This window comes from Ursus arctos, unplaced genomic scaffold (genome assembly GCF_023065955.2).
Source record: "Ursus arctos isolate Adak ecotype North America unplaced genomic scaffold, UrsArc2.0 scaffold_14, whole genome shotgun sequence".
Taxonomy (NCBI): Eukaryota; Metazoa; Chordata; class Mammalia; order Carnivora; family Ursidae; genus Ursus; species Ursus arctos.
The window spans coordinates 8793692-8815862 of NW_026622808.1; the positions used below are offsets into that span (position 1 = coordinate 8793692).

The 22171-nt window shown below is 54.9% G+C and overlaps 1 protein-coding gene across 3 annotated transcripts in view; it reads right to left on the reverse strand.

Moving 5' to 3' along the window:
• Positions 1-21971, reverse strand: part of NTN1 (netrin 1) — a 174410-nt gene extending 152439 nt beyond the window's left edge. The window contains exons 1-2 of one of the 3 annotated variants that reach the window (XM_044391844.2): positions 21884-21971; positions 6585-7666 (exon numbers count right to left, since the gene is read on the reverse strand). In XM_044391844.2, coding sequence (XP_044247779.1) covers positions 6585-7602 — 1018 coding nt within the window. In that variant the 5' untranslated portion in view covers positions 7603-7666; positions 21884-21971. Of the gene's footprint in view, positions 1-6584; positions 7667-8134; positions 8297-8417; positions 8496-21883 lie in introns of those variants that run through there. The other 2 variants (XM_044391845.2, XM_026520974.3) reach the window with 2 other exon arrangements.
• Positions 21972-22171: the final 200 nt, after the last annotated feature.

Genomic DNA, 22171 nt, shown 5'->3' on the forward strand with positions numbered 1-22171 from the left:
AGGCCTCCAGGGAGCTGCGGACGGGAAGGAAGCACTACCTCTGTGGGCCCAGGGCTGACCACGGGAACAGGTCTCGGCCTTCTGACATGGGGAAAAGGCGCATCAATTACACAAGGTTCAGAAGGCCGATTAAAATCCAGTTCCGAGTTTCCAGCAGGAATGCATTTGGGGATAAGAATATGGGAATGCAGGGGCGCCTGGGTGGCGCAGTCGTTAAGCGTCTGCCTTTGGCTCAGGGCGTGATCCCGGCGTTCTGGGATCGAGCCCCATATCAGGCTCCTCCGCTGGGAGCCTGCTTCTTCCTTTCCCACTCCCCCTGCTTGTGTTCCCTCTCTCGCTGGCTGTCTCTATCTCTGTCAAATAAATAAATAAAATCTTTAAAAAAAAAAAAAGAATATGGGAATGCAATGCTGAGCTCGCTAGCCTGTGCGACGCAGACCAACCCTCAGGACAGCAGACAGCACGGAGGACTGTCCCCCACAGCTCCCATGCTCAGGTGCTCCCCAGAAAAGCCGTCCCCCAGGGCTGGGTATAATAGGACAGGGCTGTTATGTGATCAGTTGAAACGAGGCCGCTGACACCCCCTGCTCTCTGTGTATGCAAGGGCCTCACTGACTAAGCCAAGACGTGCCCTGAGGCCCAGTCCACACTTAGTTCTGTTGGTGGAAAAACTGCCCATGGGTGGCAGGGACGTCCGTTTGGGGGAAGCTTCCATTCCTGATGGATTGAAACAAGGCCATCAGAAAGCACCTATTACAATGGCTGGCACTTAGTGCGGGTTTGCGGTCTGTCTGCGCGATGCCACTTGACGGCCGCCTCGGACTGACATTGTCAACCCCGCAGTTCCCCAGCCTCCCCGACCAACGCCACACCTGCCCAGGCCACAGAGCCCACGGGGGGTTGCTGTGGGTCTTCCCAGACGACAGGCAAAATGCGGTGGGCCACTCTGCAAGTATTAGGCTTAAATCCTGAGTCTTTCAAAAGCCCTCTGAGACCTCGGGCCTCCCTCTAATGAAAGGCACTGCGGAAACCGAAGGTATGATTATCACTTCTGAAAGGAAGAAAAAAATACTGGCTCACAGAATATTCGTACTGGTGCATGGACAGATAAGGCGGTTTTATAATCCAGTTCCCTAGAGGGCCATTTATTTTGGTGAGACCAGCGTGCATAGCAGACTCTGTTGAAGCCATCAAGATAACACGAATAACAACCCAGTGGACTTTTGAAGTGTAAACATAAAAGTCTATTAAGAATACAATGTTGGTTTAATCCCAAGACAAAAAATTTACTTAATGAAAAGCACAACTCATCTCAAGAAGGAGATATCGATACCAGCTGTGAGCAGAAAACGAGGGGATTCCTTCCAGGGAACATCTGAATGTCAACCCACTGCCTTTCCAATATTTACTCTGGACATAAAGTCTCAAATACTTTTCCGAGGATCTCATTTTTCTACAGGAGGAGGAGGTCAGAGAGAAGTCTGGGCAGGGCCAAAGGCTTCTTGGCAAAGCCTGGAAATGCACAGACCCACCCTAGGAAGCTTACCCTGACATAACTCTGTCTCCCTTCTCTCTGGGTAGAGAGCAGCCTCCTTGCCCACCGGATGCTGGGGAGAACCCCAGCAGAGACCCTCACACCAGCTGCCATGCGGCCGAGATCACCCACAGCCCTGTGCGAACACACGTGAATTTCACCTACCATGCTAGCAGCCAGGGAGTGCCGCTCAACTCATCTCTTTAACAACACTTCTCAGCCCACTTCCTAGATTTTCTTCTCCATGTTCCAGAGAAGCAAGGGGGATACAGAGCACTAAGGAAACGGAAAAGGCCTTATTAAAGAGGATTTTCTGATTACGAGCTGTGTTTCCCTACCTTTGAGAGAGATCACGGGCTCTGAAATCAAGAAGAGACTTGGCCATCACCAACCCAGGTGGATGCCAAGACCCGCCAGAAAGTATTTAAACCCTCTTCACTTATATTCCCAACTCCCAGCTCCCACTAGGCCTGATGGCTAAAATGAACGATGATTTTTTTAAGATTTTATTTATTTGACAGAGAGAGAGAAAGAAATAAGAGAGCGAACACAAGCAGGGGGAGAAGCAGACGGAGAGGAAGAAGCAGGCTCTCCGCTGAACCGGGAGCCCAATGCCGGGCTCGACCCTGGGACCCTGGGATCATAACCTGAGCCGAAGGCACATGCTTAACCGACTCCCCCAGGTGCCCCTGAAGGATGATTTCTTACATACAACTTCATATTGATATATGTATGAACATAATTAATACAATATAACATAATCAACACAACTAGGGACCCATCTCCAATTCTAGCAGAAGTAACAGGTTGTTCCAATTCTCTCCCATACGTGGATATGTAACCTCCATCCACCCACCAACTCATCCATCCATCCGTCCATTCTCTGTGGAGTCCGCACAAAGGATACAGTAAGACAAAGCATAAACATCCAGCTCCACCACCTACTAACTAAATGGCTTTGGGAAAACCATTGTAATGTCTCTAGGTTATGGTTTTCTCATCTGTAAAATAAGTGCAATCATACTGCGTATTATTAGCATGGTTGCAATGATTAAATGACTAACACGAGTGCTTGGCAAAAAAATAAGCTCTCAAGACTTAACCACCATAATGATGATAATTATGATAATTACTCAAACTATAAAAACACTCACTGATCTACAGCTATGTGCCAGGCTCTAGACTAAGCAGCAAATAATTTTAGCCTTCTGATTTTGTACGAGTCTTTGGTGGGGCGTTGGATTTCTCACGGCAACACCTCCAATACAACCCCTCTCTCCTGCTGGGGATGATGGTAGGGCAAAGCGCGAGAGCCATTTGCAGCAATGAGGACCCCCCCTCTCCCAAAGCCATGTTTAAACAATTACCAGCATTATGTTCCAGGTACCCATGACCATAGGAGGCCAGCCCAGCACGGAGCTCATCTTGCAGAGACGTCTTTTGTGTGGGTTTTGGGTTTCAGCTGGGCAATGCAAAGCCATAGAGTGAGTCGCAAAACGAGTTTTCATAAGCTCACCCTGTCACAAACCAGGCAGGGGTTCATGCTGACATCCCCACAGTAAGATTAAACAGCATGCTTCGTCAGGCACTAAATACTAACACAGCTCCAACGTCAGGGGGACACTGATTAAAACTGATGCCAATAATTTATGAAACACAATATGGTCTTCAGATGCTCTTTTGAAAAAAAAAAAGAAACGGGGGGGGGGGGAGAGAAAGGGCCTAGCAACCCAGGTGGTTTAAAACTGTTCATGCATTTTCCCTTGAACGTACACATACCCCCACCATGCATGGATGCTTCTTTACGCGATGAATGTAAACGCACATGTGTGTAAGAGCATTCGAGCACTGCTGATACATATGGGCGGAAGAAAGTCTTTAGTTATTCCACTGAGAGCTGTCGAGGCTGTAACGTTATACACGGTCTTGTCTTTCATATTGTTTTGAGGGGTTTTTTCCATCCAGAAGAAATCCAAAATTGCATTTAAAATAAAATTGGGCTTTACGAAAAGTTCACATTTATCCCGTAGAGAACTCAACCTTGAAAAGGCACCAAAAAGAAAGCTTGCCCAAAAGAAAACCTATAGGATGTATGCGCTTCTTAGCAATCCGAAAGCACCTCGGCCCTGTGCAGAACCGCGTAGTCAAATGATAATATCCATGTCTTTTTAAATTTTTGGAGGTTTTTTTTTTGGGGGGGGGTATGGGAATTAACGTAGGGAAGGATGCTATTTTAGTCTGTTATAAATCACTGTCTCATTATTTTATAAAGGCAAAAACAACATAGCACAGTGATAATGCTTCGTTTTTTTTAAATCAAGACGAATTTTTGGAATTAAAAAGCATCCTTCTTTACCTTGCCTTCATTGTAAATAATCTGGGGAGCCTGACTTTATATGTCAACAGTGTGAAATTCACAAGATGGGATTATGTTGGGGGGGAAAATCTGAGCCGCTGATAGTACAAAAGTTAGTGTGTGAAGGATTTATTAATGCTTTTTTTCCTACCACAGTGCCCTGTAGTGTCTCCGAACACCTGTCAAATACTAATTCATTCACATATCTCCACTCCAGGGCCTTTTCATAAAAAGCTCGACCTTTAATTGTAAATCACTTCTAAATTGTCTTTGCCGGCTTTCTCTTTTGCGGAATGATGGAAAAATCACTAAGACTTCAATTAAGACTTTATGGGAACTTCAACCTGACGTTCCCGGGGCTGTAGCTACAAGATATCAGAACATCTATTCAAAAAGGAAACTATAAATAACTTTAACTTAGTTGAATTGGCTTTGCTTTTATGAGATGACTGAATAATTGGCAAGATTTAAAGATACTTTAACTACCGAGAATTAAAATAACTTCAGGAAAAACCAGAAAATATTGTTAGCCGATTATTTGTCATGCAGATTATGTATTTATTAGGCCTAATTAAACTTTTTGAACAAAAAACACTTACTAATTACATTAGTTAATATGTTGATTGCTCAATTTGGCTGTAAAAAAAAAAAAAGCAGTCAATCCAATTTGTGCACATAGTTAATGCTTTGGTCAAAAGACAAAATCCTAAACTACAGAGATTATTTCAAGTGCATGACCATTGTTGCAACACGTACGGGTTACGTGTCCACATCCAAAGTGACAGGGAGGGATGGGGGTGGGTGGTGAATCGGAACAATACCGAGGCTAAGACGAATCTTCAAGCCAGTACAATGTTACCACAAGGTCCAGTTCATTCACCACAATGTATTCACTTGCATTTGTCCAATTAGACCCCGCTGTTGACAACCCAGAAGATATCTTTCATATGCACATGCAAACTAAAACTGATAGCAAAACCATGGGAGGCCCTTTAAATGTCAATAAAGGGGTTTTACGCACAAAAGGAAGCAAAGAAAAGAGGGAGCGGGAAAGAGAAGGGATGGGAAAAACCAACATTTCTAAAGGAATGGAGCAGATCAAAGCAATTTTATTCTCAAAGACCACTAAAGTCAGGGTGGGACCCACTAGCTCGCTGCGGAATCCTGCAAAGTCTCTTCAAGCTGGCAACCCGTTCAGTCCCTTAAATGAGGGGGATGAACAATTAGGTCTGCAAAAGCGGGACCCGGTGCAAAAAATGGAGGCCTACGCCAAGCAACAGGAGGCTCCCCGCTCTGCAGCCCAGGACGCCTGACTGGGCCTCAGTGCCCACCCGGCTCTCCAAGACATGTTTTCCATTCGCTTGCTCAGAAGTCTGCATCCACAGTCATGAGGCACAAACTATTCGACAACAACATGACACAATTAATCAGAACCAGACCTCAAAACGTGTGTTTGTGGGGACCAGCACACTTAGCAATGTGCCTCCGACCGGGGAAGAGACTGAAGAAACCCGCGCTGGCTGCCTGGGGTGGGGGGAGGGTGGAATGGCTATATGTTCACAAAAGATGAACACCCAATGGCCTTACTTAGGGACTAAATACTTTTCATTAAAATAGAACGTGGGACTTGGAAATTTACATCTCATACTAGAATTCTCTGGCATTCGCCTTCCACTCCCCCCCCCCATTTTGTTGTTTGGTTTGGTTTGGTTTGTTTTCCTGGGGAGAAACTGATGCCTGAGAGTTTCTACAGAAGCGAAGTTGTACAATTCAGAAATGGAACAGATCTCTCTCTCCCCACTTTTTTTTAGCCTCATTTCTGACCCAACAGTATTCACCAGAGCTGGTTTTGCCAGATTTCTTTCAGGACTTGAAACCCCATTATAAAAAACGAGAAGCTGGACCGTTGGGTTGATTCAAACCTCTTCCATTTCACCTACCCCTGACGCTAACAACATACACACACGAAAAAATGTTGATATACTTTTTGGGACCATGACTGAATTATTTTAAAATAATTACTAAACTCTCCTTTGTGATCTGTAGATAGTAATTAATTTAAATCACATCATTCTTTTGCTAACACAAATACGCTGTTCAAAAGGGGTGGGATTTTTTTTTTTTTTCCAAACCATAAAAGACAAATAGAAGGTAAGGGAGTGATACATTCGTCGGGTGCCGAACTGGCCCCAAACTGCAAATCCCTCTGCCATCTCCCAAGGGATTTGTGGTTGGGAAGCTGGAACTTCCCGGGAACCGGGCCGGGATTCCCAACTGCGCGCCCAGCTGCAGCCCTGGGAAAGGAGGGGGGAGGGCGGGGAGGGTAAGGCAATGCATGTTTGCAGTTGAGTCCAGAGTCAGGGGGACCAGTCAGCAAGTTTTCTGCAAAACCCTCTCCCCCAAAGCATTTCTCATGCTTCCTGGCTTCACAGAGCTCCCTGCGCGCATATCCGAGTGGCCAAGGCCCGCGCCACGCGAGCCCGTGAACCCGCTCTCAGCCCTCCCCGACCCGGGATGTCCCGGAATGCGCCTCCCACGGTCCACTCCGCATCCACGCGGCAAGCGGTCCTCGCGTGCGGCCGCCGCCGGCGCTTCCGGACACCCGCGGCCGCAAGGCCCTCGCAGCCGCCGCGCCTCCACCCCCCTCCCCGCCCACCGCCCGCCGCCCGCGTCGCCGCGGCGCCCCCCACTCACCCACGCACTCGTTGGCCTCGCGGGCCGTGGCGCGCTGCCAGGGCCGGTCGTAGTGGAACGGCTTGCAGCGGTCGCACTCCGGGCCGGCCGTGTTGTGCCTGCAGTCGCACACCAGGCTGTCGTCGCGGTCGCGCACGCAGCGGGCAGCGTGGCCGTTGCACTTGCAGCGGCCGCCCACCTGCAGGTCGGACACGGCGTAGAAGTACGAGTCGCGCGCCAGCTCCGAGTCGTCCTCGTTCTCGTCACCGAACGTGTGCAGGCGGCTGAAAGCCACGCGGATGTCAGTGGCCGTGACCCAGTCCTGCAGCACCGGCGAGTTGTCGAAGTCGTGCGCCGAGGGCCGCCCGTCCAGCGTGCTGAAGGCGATGAGGCCGCCCGAGAGCGGGCGCATGTCGGTGTGCGAGTCGGTGCACACGGCCTCTTGCTCATTCTGCTTGGTGATGGGCGCGCGGTGCGGCCGGTTGTACATCTTGCGGCACTGCGTGGAATAGAACTGGAAGGGCACCCACGTGCGCCCGTAGTCCATGGACTTGTAGATGGCCATGGACTCAGGCCGCGGCGAGCAGAACTGCAGGCTCACGTAGGTCACCTCGAACTTCTTGCCGAGCGACAGCGTGAGCGTGACGTTGTGCGGGAACTGCAGGTAGTTCTCGGACTGCCAGCACGTCAGGTTGTGCGGGTTGTTGAGGTCGGTGAGGAAGGCTGGCGGGTGCGCCTTCTTGGGGTCGGACGCGTTGCAGAGGTGGCAGGAGCGCAGGCGTTCCTCGCCGCGCTCGCTCACCACGCAGTAGCGCGCCGGGGGCCGGCCACAGGTGCTGGACACGCGCACGTCCTTGCCGAAGGCCGCGTTGACAAAGTCGGGGATGCAGCGGCGCGGGTGGCCGTTCTCGTCCGAGCAGGGGTCGGGCTGCGCTGCCTGGCCCGAGAACATGCTGAGCCCGGGCCCGCCGCGCACCGCGCCCACCAGGCACGCCACCGCCGCCAGCGCCGCCAGCGCCTCCCACACTGCGCGCATCATGCTGCGTCCAGCTTGCCCCGGCCCCGCAGCGCCGAGGAGTCGGTCCGCCCGCCGCAGAAGGCGCCTGAGGAGAGAGGGGAGCTGCGCTCAGCCAGCCCGCCCCGCGCCCTCCACTCCCTGGCGGGCGGCGGGCGGCGAGCTGGGGAGCGGGCGAACGCCCGGCTTCCGCGGCACCAACCCCGCGGCCGGCCGCCCACCTCGCTGCCCACAGTCCCGGGGGGCAGGCGAATCCCGAGGGGTCCCCCGAGCCCGCACCGCCCGCGCCCGTTCTTCCTGACCGGGAGGCGAGCCGGGGCCGCGGGCGAACGCTCGGCTTCCCGGCCACCGCCGCCTCCACGCCGCCCGAGGGGGGCATGCCCGCGCCCGCCTGCCGGTCCGCAGGCAGCCCACCTAGCGCCCCGAACCTCGGCGCGGGACAGCGCGGGGGCCCGCCAGCCCGCACGGCCCCGCGCCCCTTCCTCCCGCAGCCCGGGGTCCCTCCGGGCTGGCCCAGATCGCGTCCCCGCCGCAGAGTCCGCGCTCGGGACTTTACCTCTGGCGAGGGCAAAAGAGAAAGAAAAGTTTGCCCGGCCCCGGCCGGGAGCCCGCGCGCCGGACGGCGGAGAGCCTCTCGCTCGCGGCCAGCAGGCGCGTCCTGCCTCAGCGCGGGCTTGCCAGCTCCATGCCCGGCGCGGCCGCCGCTGCCCCAGCCCCGGCCCCGGCCGCCGCCGCCGCCGCCTCGCTTGCCCGAGTGACGACGCGGCCGCCCGGCTCCCGCCGCTCCCGCCGCGCTCGGAGTGCTGCCCAGCCCGCGCCCGGGGCGCACACACACTCACGCTCGCTGGCGCGCACTCACACACGCACGCACGCCCCCGAAGGCTCCGCCGCCGCCGCCGCCGCCGCCGCCGCCGCCGCTCGCGCCGGGAGTGGGGGGCGGAGGGGAGCGCGGGGGCGGGGGGCGGGGCCGCCGGGCGGGGCGCCGGCCAATAACGTCGGCGAGCAGCCGCCCGCTCGCGAGCAAAGTTTTAACCCCGGGAAAGAAGAAAGTTAAAGGGAAGCGGCCCGGGACGCGGAGCGAGCGGGAGCGCGAGCGGGTGGGAACCGGGGAGCCCGAAGAAGGGCGGCAGAGACAAAGAGAAAGCGAGGAGAGCGCCCGGGGAAACCCCGGAGAGGGGGCTGGGCCCGGCGAGCACCCCACGGAGGGAGGAGGGGCCGGCCGGGGACTGTCAGCCTCGCCCCGGCCCCGCGCTGCCCGGGGAGCCCCGCAGGTTTCCGCCGGCCCCACGCCCGGGGGAGCGCGCGGCCGGGGGCGGGGGAGGGGACGACGTGCTCCCTCCTGGTCCCAGCCAAACACATCTGTGTTTGTTTTCTTTGCTGCGCCGAGGTCGGGCCTTCCTCCAACCCGGCCTGATGGCCCCGGTGGCACCGCGCACAGGGCCGAGTCCTCGTGGGCAGACAGCCGGGAATTGGGAGGAAGAGGAGTGGGGGGGGGGAGGTAACCTCTGCCTGCTCACCTCTTCTTCCTGAAGCCCACCGGAGCGGGCGAGAAGGGGCCGCTACCCTGCCCCCCTCCCCCACGGTCGTCACCCTACGGTGGGCCTGTGTGCCGGGAATGGGGCTCCTTGCGTCCCGGGGATGCTGTGTTGGGCTGGAGGCTGAAGACGGTAAAGCAGCCCGACGGGTCCGCGGGCCTCAGGCTGAAAGCAGCTCAGCCCTCCCCAGGTCCCCTGAGGCGGGCTCGCATTTTCAAGGGTGCTCTGCCCCGCACTAGCTCATGCGAGCCTCGCTACAGCTTTGCAAAGTAGGTCTTAAGTCCATTTTGCAGATGAAGAAACTGAGGTCAGAAGCCTGCCTAACATCGCCCAGCTAGCAAACATGGATCTAATCCGGGAATAGAAACCAGGACTCCTTCCTCTCCTCGTCCTCAAGTGGGTAATAATCCCCCCCAGTTATAGTCTCACGAGGCCTCCTTGGGGCCACCCAGCTTCTCCTTCCTGCCTCATTCTCTGCCACCTTAACCAAAGGACTGAGGATGGTGACAGCATCCTTTGGCTATCCTGCAGGGCAGCCAAAGCGCTTTGGGGGCAGAATACACTGGGCTGAGAGTTTGAAACTCAATCCCTGTTGGTTTGTTACTTTTAGATGAGTGATCGAGTCATAAATCTGGACTGAAAGCCCAGGGTTCTGGTTCTGGCCCAAGAGCCGACTTGCTGTTATTATCTCCATCAAGTGTCTCCTTTTGTCTCACTGGCATTCTCATGAACTGTGAGAATCTAGAAGAGGCCTCAGGGCTCGTTTGGCCCAGCTCAGTCTCCTTGGAAAACCGCCTTCCCCAGCCTCCCTGAGAGAGGGCCACCCAAGCCAGCTCTTCCAGGGATGGGAGTTCACCACAGCCCCAGGAAATACATGCATTCTCCTTGCGCGACAGACAGCCCAGATTCATCCTCTCCCCTAGGGGAACGCTTCAGCTTTGCCTTCTCCGTGCCATTTACCACTCCCTACACTGTTTATTTCTGCCTTGTGGCAGAGAGGATTCTCGGTGACTTACGAGCTGCTTAACACATGGCAAAATAACATCAATTAGACAGTGCGGTGCGAGGAGGCAGAGGGGAGGTTTAACTCTTGTGGGCTGGGAGATGCGAGGGCCATGTTGAAAGCATGGCCGTGAGGAGTAATGCTTCGTAGCCAGAGTGTGTGGCCTTGGCGAGTTTTGCATCTCTCTGTGCTTTGCTTTCCTCGTTTTGGAAACGGGGACAATAGTATCTGTCTCATACGGTTATGAGCGTCAAATCAGGTAGCCCATAGGAAGACTGTAGCTTCTAATACGTGGACACACATATTGCACTTCCATAATCTACATGAATTAAGTGTACATATAAATATTCATAAAGCCAGGCACATAGCAAGTGGATGTAGCAATGCCCATCGCGACCACTAAGTTGCCAGATCTTTACAGATATTTAAAATAATTTAGGGGCGCCTGGGTGGCTCACTTGGTTAAGCGTCTGACTTCTACTCAGGTCATGATCTCAGGGTCCTGGGACCGAGCCCCGCGTCCAGCTCTGTGCTCAGCGAGGAGTCTGCTTCTCCTTCTCACTCTCCCTCCGTGCTCTCCCTCCCTCTCTCTCTTTCTCAAATAGATATAGAAAAAAAAATTTTTTTTTAAGATTTTTATTTATTTATTCGACAGAGAGAGAGACAGCCAGCGAGAGAGGGAACACAAGCAGGGGGAGTGGGAGAGGAAGAAGCAGGCTCATAGCGGAGGAGCCTGATGTGGGGCTCGATCCCATAACGCCGGGATCACGCCCTGAGCCGAAGGCAGACGCTTAACCGCTGTGCCACCCAGGCGCCCCTAGAAAATATTTTTTAATTAAAATAATAAAATAATGTAAAGAAGAGCATTTAAGTACATGCAAAGATGTTCATGACATAGTAAAAAGGGGGGAAGCAAATTTCAAAACATGATGCCCCCCCCAAAAAACACTATGCACAGTATAAGCTCATTTTAATTTTTTTTTAAGTAAGCATAAATTTGGTTCACTGTGGTCATCTTTGAAGAGTGAGATTACAGGTGATTTTTACTGATTTTGGCTTGGGCGTTCTCAATTTTGTATGTTAGAATAAGAAAGAGAGCGAAGAGGAGAAAGAAAAACCAGGCGGAGGGAAATGGGACCAAAGCAAGAATGCTCCCCGGAAGGCCCTGTTCACGTCCTGCGGGTGGGCCACAGATTTGTCCCTGAGCTGTCCAGCAGCCAAAATGAAAAGGAAACCATGCCAGTTACACGATTCCCAGTGTCCAAGAGATAAAAACACACGCACCTATTACTCAAGAAAATTACAACTATTCTTGGTACTAAGATCAGACAGGGATTTCTCCCGGGGCTTAGGGGGGCCATAAAGGGAACACGGTGTGTCGTACCGAACACACTTCCTCAAGAACATCCCCACAGCGGTGACAGCAGCGAGCTCCGTGGGATGGTTTCTGTGTGATGGCCCGAGCTAGAAGCTGGTGGCCTCACACTGAAACACAAGGCAGGGAAAGCCAGTCTGGCCAGCACGGGTCTGCAACAGGCAAATCAGGGTGCCCAGCTTACTGCTCACCCCACTTGGGGCTGTTTTGGGGTTATCTCCAAGGTTAAGTCTCCAAGCCTTCCTCCTGCTATGTTGTTTCTGTCCGCGACGATTTTTTTTTTAATTTTTTATTTCTTAAGTAATCTCTTCACCCAAAGTGGGGCTCGAACTCATGACCCCGAGATCAGGAGTTGCGTGCTCTACGCACCAAGCCAGCCAGGCGCCTCTGTCTGCAGCACTTTTGGGGGTTGTGGGTGGCAACAAGTTTGGAGCTGGAGGGAAGCTTCTCTCTGACTTCCGTGTTGCCAGCTGAGCTCAGGCCCGTGGTCTGGGGGTGGGGGAGGGGGCACTTTGCACTTTTATTATGATCACTTAGGTCTAAGCATATCTTCTTTAGCAGTTCCTGGTGGGCAGGACTGTCACCTTGTATCCTGGAGGTCTGGAACATTCTGGGACACGGCAGAACTCGTCTACCTCCATTCAAATCCCACCTCCCTGCCACTAACACAGTTCATGCAATTCCAGCCCCCGCGAGGCAGCCCAGACCAAAGATCTGCCTCTTCCAAGTTTTGCAATCAGCCCTCTATCATCCTTCAGTTTTATCCGTTAGGCAAAAATGTCTCCAGCTCTTTCTGTGAGTTCTCACAGGACAGTTTTCTGGCCACTTGGCAGCCTCTCCCAATGCCCTTTCGTTTGTCAGTGTCCCTCCCGAAAGCATACTGGCCTCTGAGGGGACAAATGAAAAAAACAGATGTCCAAGTGTTGTGAGAGCTTCTCAAAGTGGGGGTTATAAATACACACCCGAAAAGGCACGTTGGGCTCCAGCAGCAGGATCCTCGGCACAAACAGAAGTTCAAAACACAGCAGTGTCACTCTTGGATGAGAAAGCAAATTCCCAGGTGTTTCTGCAAGCAATGTGTTGGGGGGGGGGGGGTCCGTCATTCTTGGCACCCAGCCTTACCTGGGAAGCCTGAGGATCACTTTAGGAAGAGCAGAATGTGGGCCTTTCAAGAAAATTTAGAAGGAGGCAGAGGAGGAGCGGGAGGAAAGCCAGAAGACTCAGGTGCCCTAGATGCCAACAGGGAAGTTTCAAGGAAGGTGGGGTGGTGAGCCGTGTCACATGCCTTCAAGGTCAAGATAAGATCTGAAACAACTCCTTTGGATTCGAACAAGGAAGTCACTGGTGACCTTGGCTAGCAGGGGCAGAGGAGCGGTGGGGACAGACGCCAGACCACCTCAGGTCATGAAAGTGGGGACAGCACGTGTAGACAGTGTTCAAAGTGTGGAAACAAGTGGCAGGAAAGAGATGGGGTGATAGGAAGGAACGGAAGGAGAGAGGTTGAAGACAGAGCTAGCCTTGTAGAATTGACCGTCAGGTGCCAAAGTGCCTCTTGTCTCAGTGGAACAGGAAGTGGCAGCATCTTCTGAGAGCAGAGGGAGCAGGTGGGAGCATTGGGGGTTCAAGGCGGGCGAAAGCTTGATTGGGTCACTATGGAGGAGAGCCTGACGCTTGCTGGCCAGAACTCAAGATCCTGCTGTTTGGGGACCATCTATGAGAAAGCAAGCTCCAACCGTCAAAGTCACAGCCCCCCACCACCGCCCCAGCGGGGCTTAGCAGCCCCTGTGTAGACCCTGAGAAAGCAGGACCACTGGATTAATCTAGAGTTGCAGGTTTCTTCCAGGACGTAGGACAGAAGGGGAAGAGGGGGTGGCTGCTGGGCTGGACCACGGAAGCAAGGCTAAAGAGAGAAGACGTAAAGACAGGACGTGGAGAGAACAGGAAACTGAGCCCAGGGTTCTCGAACTGTGCTGTCCAATGCAGTAGCCAGTAACCACCGTACCTATTTCAATTTTGGCTTGAATGAATCAAAATGAAATAAAATTAAAGGTTCCTCCGTTAACCCTCACTTGGACGATAAAGAACATTTCTATCATCCTGGAAAGTTCTATTAGATAGAGCTGGTCTAGAAGATTCAGGAAGACAAAAGAGGTGTGGTGAGTAGCCGAGGAGATCATGGTCTCAAACTAGAGTCCAAAGGGAAGATTCCAGAAGGGGATCAGCTCTGGGTGATGACGAGGCTGGTTGAGGACAAGAGGGGGCTTCCTGCTGGGACACCAAGGTGAAGGGGACTGGGCGTAAGGAGGTCCCGGTGCCGGACGGTCTGCCCACTTGGGACTTAAAGGCACACAGGACCAGCCTCAGGACTTGGGGCAGGAGGAAGCCTGAACCAGGGGCTGGTGTCTTCAAAGAAAAGGAGCATGACCTAGATTGTGGGGTGTGGGGTGTGGGGTTGGGATTTGGAAGAGGAAATTCTGGAATCTGATGCAGGCATCTGGCCTCCCCACAAGGGTCAGGGTGGCCTGCTTCGATAGTGTTTCTCTAGGAAACAGGAAGAACTGGACGCAGGCAAACCATGATTCCAAGTCCCCTGGAGCTGACCTCGTGTGACCTTGAGCAAGGGACTCTGCCCATCTCGCGGTGAAACGGGGATCATCACACTTACTGTCTAGGCTTGTGAGACTGATTAAAAAATGCATGTGAAAAGAAAGAAGTTGGCCCCGCAGAGGATAGTTTAGGGGTTTTTTGGACCTTGGGTTTTTTAGTCTCAAAATCCCCAGATCCGGTTCCCACATCCCTCACCCTGGAAGAATGAGGGGCATCCCCTCGTTTCCAGGATGCGAGGGCCCAGCTCACCCCATAGGCCTCATGGAGGCTTGCTCAAGGTGATCCCATTCCCTCGGCAGGATTTCGGGAGCTGGGACTGTTTGGGGAAGGGTTTTGGAGCGTGGCAGAAGGGGCCTGTATAGTGTGGAGGGTTTCTGGAGGTTTCCCCATCCATTTCCTCGGTGTCCTGGATGGTCCTCACCTCCAGCTCGGGCCGCCCCTGTTGCTGGCTTCTTGCTGAGGATTCAGGACTTGGGCACAGAAGCCCAGACAAACCCCAAATCCAGCAAATCCTTTAATCTACCAGGGCTCTTTGAAGGGGTGAAAATGCCTGTGGATAAGGGGAACCAGCCCATGTAATTTATTTTCATTTGCAAAAACCTTTTGACAAGGTCCCACCCTGAACACTATTAAAGAAAATGCTTCACCGTGGGGGGAAGCTTTGTCAGGGATGGAAGGAAACAAAGAGTTCACATACAGGGACGGTTCTCTGGGTGGAGAAAATGGGGGGGGGGGCGTCTCTGAGCCCAGAGATGGGGTTCAGCTCATTCAACACTGACGTGAGCTCTGAAGGAGGGCGTCGTATCAGGGAATCCTACAAGTGCAGCAGTGATTTTAAGAGGTAGTGTAGCCAGGCTGGGGACACAGACAGGGTTAGCAGAAGGCGATGTTTCTGGGGAGAAATAGCCTGACCATTATAGGGCTAAAGGTTTTCAGTTGCAATTGAAAAATGCTATTTGAGGGCCCAAATACGGGCTGTTTCCTGATGATTGTTTCTCCACAGAGGTGCTGTTCACATTTAGGGCCAGAAAATTCTTCACTAGACAGACCGGTCCTATGCCACTGTGGGGCATTTAGCCCCCCTGACCCCTGCCTGTTAAATGCCAGTGGGTCCCCCCGCCCACACTCACACACCAGTCATTCCCATCCCTGGAAAATAGCTCCTCACATGCATACATCCCCCCCCAGAAGAGTCTCCCACCCCGCACTCCATTCTGATCTACCTGAAATTTAGCCTAATGTGCCACTAAGCATCTCCCCCCTCCATACACACACAAAGAAAAAAGCTAAGTAAATTCTCAGAAAGAGAATTGGAAATGAAACAGGATACATTAATGTTTAGGATCTTCTGGGACGTTCTAGTGCTCGTATCTCAAAATGCTTGTGGAGGTGGAGATGGCCGGGACAAGAGTAACTGGATGGTCGTAAGTGCCGGGAACATAAATAAAGCGGAGGAGGGGACGGGGAGTGCCAGGAGGCAAGGTGCATCTTACACAAGGTACTGGGGTGGGGGGTGGGGGTTGCCTCTCTAAGAAGGATCTAGAGTGAAGTGAGGAAGGGAGCTGTGGGGCTGTGGGGGTTGGGGAGGGGGAGAAACGTGCCTTCCAGGCACCAAAGACAGCAAGTGCAAAGGTCCTGAGGCAGAATTTGACTTGCCAAGGAACAGGAAGGAGGCCAGCTTGATGGGGGCTTGGGGAGCGAGATGGGGAGCAGTAGGAGATGAGGTCAGAGAGGTGAGTGTCGTCAGGGTACACACAGTCTCACAGACTTGGATAAGGAATGAACACTTCGGGATCCATCCTGGGGACCCGTAGCTCTTAATTCCCCATTGTTGCCCTGACTGTTGAGGGAGGAATCATGTCTTCTCCCTGTGAATCCCCAAGTGTCTCATGTGCTTCCAGGCACAGAATAGGAATGCACTACAAATTCATGACAATTAAGTAATTAAAAACCACAGAATTATGGACAACTGGTGATGGTGACCAGCTGTGGCAGGCGGAAAAATGCGCCCCGCCCCCAAGATTATTCATGTCTCCATCCCTGGAACCTGTGAATGTGGCCTTAGATGGCAAAATACGGTCTTTGCTGCCGTGACTTGGTTAGAGACCAGGAGATGGGAAGATCACCACGGATTATCTGGGTGCACCCTAAATGCCATGCCAAGTGTCCTTCTAAGAGAGTGGCAGAGGGAACGCTGACAAGACAGAGGAGGAGAAGGCCACGTGAAGACACAGGCAGAAATCACAGGGATGCAGCCACAAGCCAAGAAGGCCAGCGGCCATCAGTGGTCACCAGAAGCTGCAACAGGCAAGGAGACAGGGATACTGATTTCTAACTTCCGGCAAATCCTACAGCTGCTAGAATTAAAAGGGTCCCCTTTGCACTGTAAAAGGTGACCTTAGGGGTACAAGAAAGGAGCAAAGTACGGGACACAAACGTGCTGGTCCTGGAATGTTCCTGAAGTCCTCTTCTCGGGAGCAAGGACCACGTCTGGCTGTTCCCTCCCTCCCACAATGCTGAGCGGAGCATCTCCCGCATCCACTTGCCCAGAGCTTGCTGTTTGTATTGAGGTGTTGTAAACCCTCTCTTCTGGAAGCTGGGATTCCAACCCCTTTATAATTCCGTCCAGAAGGAGGTCCATGGTCTCCCGAGCATTTGAGAGAAGAGGAGTCACAGTACCAGGGGACTCCAGTCCACGGGGAAGCCACAATGTCTTCACTTTGAAGTGTTTGTCCGCCGAGGTCACGTGTCTTCTGTTCTTCTAGGAACCACAGATAAGGGTGCTTGAAAGAATGGGAGATCCTGGACATTGTTCCTCTGGGACGTCACAGCTGACGGTGGACTCGATCCCAGCCACCACTGAGGGATGCGGGACAGGCCCCACCCAAATTCCCGGAGAAGAGGAGGAGCCCTTCCAGAACGTCCATCTATTGCTCCCCAGGTTGCAAAAGAAGCTGAGGCACGGAGGCTGAGCGAATTGCCCAGGAGCTCATGTTCCTCAAGATGGCTCTGTGAGTCATCAAAGTAGGTGGCGGGTCGCCTGTTCAACCGAACTCAGGGAAACCTGCTATATTCGATCTTGCTAACTTAGGCGGAAAAAAAAAAATCATGACTTTGACGGAAAAACGTTTTTCGTGACAAACGACTACATAGAAAGTTTCTCTGCCTCGAGGAATGATCTGTGAATTGCAAAAATCAACCATGCGGAAGAGCTTATCCCCCCCCAATATCAGTCAAATGAGGTATCCCTAGTCCACGTGTCACACAGGGAGAAAGTTTAGGGGACTGAATTCTAAGACGTGGTACAGGATGGAAATAGACACAGACCATTCCATGAGTCAGATTAGTGAGTGCACAGACTCATTCAACTATAACAAGGTATTAAAGGAACATGGGATGGGGGGAGGGAGGGGACCTCTCTGTCACCGATGCTGCCATGCGGCGAGGTGTAGCCACCATGCTAGCCTCCGGAAGGACACCAGAAAGTAGACACAAGGCTGCATGGACGTAACCTACCCTACGGAGCAACCCCCTAGTCTCTGGCTGAGCACACGGTCTATGGGGTGTCTCAGAGCATCTAGCTTCCTAGCCCTGCTTGCAGGGAGCACCTTGGGTGCTCGCCGGGGCAGTACTCCCCTCATGCCGCCCCCTGATCTCTGTCTGCACCTCCCTGACAGTGGGGCTATGGTGTGTCCCTCCCAAATTCCTAGGCGGAATCCCTAATCCCCAGGGTGATAGCATCTGGAGGTACCTTTAGGGAATAACGGGATAGTGAAGGGGGAGCCCTCGTGATGAAATTAATGCCCTTAGGAGAGACATGATCCTGGTCTGACCGTGTGAGAGACAGCAAGAAGTCAGTCATCAGCAATAAGAGAGCCCTCGCCAGGAGCCACGCTGGCCGGCACCTTGGTCTTGGACCCCCCGGCCTCCCAAATGGGTGAAGTAAATGTCCACAGCTCAAGCCACCAGCCAGTGGTGATTGGTTACAGCAGTGGGTAACTCACCGCACCTTTCTGAGCAGCAATCCGCTCTCCTGAAAAGCGTGGACTGTGACCTTATGCCTCCTTCCTGCCTCCCACCCTCACTCCCCTCCTTCCATGTCTTCCATGGGTATCAGGAGTTCCAAGCCAAGAAGCCGAGGCAAGAGACCTGGAGGTGTCCGAAGCCCTAAACAGACTTGGCACATTGTAGGCACTCAAGAAACATTTACTGAATGGAACCGGGGAGGTGTGGTGGGGGGGAGCCAGGGCATCCACACGTAAGGATCGGGGACTTCCTGACGTCCAGACGCAGGTCTGGGCTTGAGGCTAGCTGGTCTAATTCAACTCTGCCTCCATCAACAGTTGTTTCCCGTGAATCCTTCACCCGAGCAAGGAAGACTCACATTGTGGGTCACGTTGGCCTCGCTCTAGAACTCGGATGATCCTTGGCAGCAACAAAATTCCATAATCTGTGACACACACGCACGCGCACACACACACACACACACACACACACACACACACACACATACCACATCTCCTGGCTCCAGAGCGGGAATCAGCCCATTTCAACGGGAGCCAAGGACCCTCCCTGGGCTGGGTGCCCTCACCCTGGGTCCAAGGGACTCAGGAGACAGCTGCCTCCTGCCTGGGCCCCCTCAGCTAAGATCTGATTTTCTCATCATCTGGATAGTCTCAGCAACTCACAGCAAAGGGATGAACCAGGCTGACCTTTCTGGAGGCTTGTTTAAAGCAGAACAATGTTTGTCTTGTCCAAACACTATGAATTACTCCAGAGAATCCTGCCCAGTTTTACAATCCACAGCTACAAACGGCTTACATAAATAGGGTCTCGTCCCCTCCTCTCTCCCCCCCGCCCCGTTTTTAACAGCTTCTCCTCCCCCCCCCCACCTTCTTCCACTCTTCCAGGCCTTCCCCCTGCCCCCCTCACACCTTCTCTCCTCTGAGTCCCAGGATGGTGAAGGGGCAGGTGTTGGGTGTTTTGGGCCATAGCTCACACCTGGGTTATTGCTGGCACGGATCCGCTATGGCGGGTGGGCTGCTCTGTCCCTGGTGTGGGCAGGGGTTTGCCTTGCTAAGGGGGAGGGGTGTCTGGGCACATTTGTACTGTGTGTGGGGGGGCCTGCAGTGCACAGTGTTAGGTCCAGCTGTGAAAGTGTGTTGGTAAGAAAAGGCCCCTCGGTTTGGGGGGGTTCAATGTCCAGCCCATTCGGACCGTCCTCATCTGGTGGGGTGTTCAGCTCACCCACAGCTTTTCCTTCCTGCACATGCAGGGGATCCCCCGGTATCTCCTAGAAGTAGACCCCCCCCAACCCTCCACTTCAGGCCTCCCAAGGGGTGGGAGACAGTAAATGCTGATCGAAAGTGAAGCACAGAAACCGAGCAGGGCCATGGTCCTGGGAAAGGAGGGTCAGCTGGGGACAGAGCCCAGTTTCCTAAACTATCTCCCTAAATATAGTCCCTACACCACCTGCACCAAAATGCTTTGGGAAGCTTGTTTAAAATGCAGATTTCTGGGCCCCGCCCCAGGCCGAGGGAAGCTCTCTCTGGGGGGTAGGGCCCAGGGCTAATGCCAGAGTCTAAGAAATGCTCTCTAGCTCTAGTCCTCTGACTAAACTAGCTGCATGACCCCAGCAAGCCACTCCAGGACTCACGTTCACCATCTAAACGCGGCCCCAGACTCTTTGAAGAGTCTCTTCCAGCTCTTGGATTGTGTGGTTTCAGGGACAGCTGGGTACTAGAAACCAGAAGCAGCAAGGATGGGTGGAAGCAGACTGGGAAAAATTTTGTGGAGTCATTGAAGCTCCCAGGAGAGGTGTTGGTGAAGACCCGGACAGGTGCCAGGGGAGCATGAGGCCGGATTGGTGGTTGGAGGTGTGAGTGGTGTGCGGGATCCTTCTACTGAGGGTCGCCATTGGGAGCCAAATGCGATTTCATCTTTGCTTCGCACACAGGGAAACTGAGTCACAGAAGAGAGGAGTGACTTCCACCAGAAGCTGGTGAAGAGGCATGGGATTCCCTCCCCTATACACCCTGGGACACCCTTCTGGCAATCCCAGAAAGTCCCTTTTCCTCCCCAGCTGCTTCCCTTGTCATGCTAGCCTCTCAAGCTAGCTGAGGTTGGATCTTAGGGCCACAGCTCCTTCTAGCTCCTTCTCTTCCTTTCATGGGAGGGTCCCACTGGGCAGAAGGGCCAAGAGCCAAATCTGCCCCTCAAGGTGGACGCACGGTGAGCCCCAACAGCAGGAAAATCAAGTGCTAGAAGCGTCAACCTGAATACAGCCAAACCAGCCCTGCCCACCCGGAGACCCCACAGCCGGGCTGGGGGCGCTGTCGCTACGCGGTCCGCCGGGTCAGGGCTGCGGCTGCGGCGCACGATCCCGCTTGGCCAGAGGGCACAGGGCGCCGCCAGGAAAAGGCCCCGGCTGTCAGAGCTCGAAGACCGTTTGTGCCCAACACTGGCGGCGACCGCGGGTCGAGAGGAGGTCAGAGGATCAAGCCGCTGGAGCTCAGCTGATGCACCGAGGCAGACCCTGGGGTCCGCGCAGGAGTAGCCAGCTGGAGGCTGCGGAGGGCACGGTGTCCCCTCTCCAGGCCCCCGGGGAGACGGAGCTGATGCCGCCGGGAACCCAGAATCAAACGCCTGGTAAGGGTCGGGATTCCACGAGAGCGGGCCCTGTTTCCAACGATCTCTCTCTATGCTTGTGCACTGGATTCCATTTACAATTCGGGAGATCCAGAAGCTTGCTGCGAACCGCGGGGTTTGGGGCTGATGCTCCCCAAGCCCCAGCTCCAACGTCCGCGCCTGGAATTAGCGGCGCCTCCTAGTTTAGCATTTGATTTTCTAATCAAGCTCTTTGTCCCCTGCGGCCTTAACCCGAGCCCCCAGCTTCGCCGTCTCCCTCGACCCCCGCCTGGGTCTCGCCCTCGCCCGACTTTCCCGTCGAAGGCCCTCGAGTGAGTGATTCCCGGGAGCCGAGGCCGAGGCCGGCGGGTCCGCGGCGCGGGCCGGGGCTGTATGGAAATGGCCAGAGAAGCCGGCGGGCGCGGCGGCGATTTATTCTGGGAGTGACAGCCCCTTTGAGCGCTCAGCGAATGGCATTTTCTGTCTGTGAAAGCCTTTCTTCCCACCTCTGTTCAGATTAGCCCGGGGGATGAATGCGCCCATTATCCAGCCCGCTGACCATTCTGAAACGCCAAATTAATTACTAAGCACTGAATCAGGCGCCGGGGCCGGGGCACCGGGAGGTGTGAAAATAGCGAGCGGCTGGAGCTGGGGAAGAGGCGAGGGGCGCAGCGCCGAGAGGCCGGGCGGGGTGGCCCGGGGCGCGGGCGCGGCGGGGCCCGGGCGGGCTTGGCCGGCGGCCGAGCGCGACCTGCCGGCGTGACCCGGCGCGACCGCGGGGCGAGAGGGCTGCGCGGACCCGGCGGGCGGGGAGGCGCGGGGCGGGGGTCGCGGCTCCGGCCGGCCCGGGGCTCGCCAGGACCGCGGGCAGAGCGCGCCAAGTGCGCCGGGCGCGGGGCGGAGGCTCGGCGCTGCGCCGCGCCGCGCGCGGGTGCGGGTCCCCGGGGAGGCGCCGGGCCCCGCCGCCCCCGGACGGCCCCAGCCCGTCGCCACCCGCGCAGTCCCCGCCCCGGCGCTGCGCCGCTCCGAGGCCTTCCCCAAACTTGGGCGCCGCCCTCCGACCGCAGCCCGGACCCGAGCTCCCCGAGCGCGGGGCCATCCCGGGCCGCCCCCCACCCCGCCCCGGGCCCCGACTCGGGCGGGCCGGACGGCACTTACCTCGCGAGGCGCCGGGCGGGAGAGGGAGGCGAGCTCTCGGCGGCTCCTTCTGGAGTGCGAGGGGCGCGGAGGAGCGCGCGCCTTTAAGACTCTTCCCCGAGACTCCGCCAGGTGGTGTCAGGCCGGCCGGGCCCGGGCGGCTCCTCACCCCCGCGGCCACCCTGCTCCCGGCCCGCCCCGGGCAGAGTCCCAGCCGCGCGCTCCCACTCCGCGCCCCGCGGCGCCGGCTCCGGCCGCGCTGAGCCGGGAGCACGGGAGGACAAGATGGGGACAGCTGGGGACCCCCGG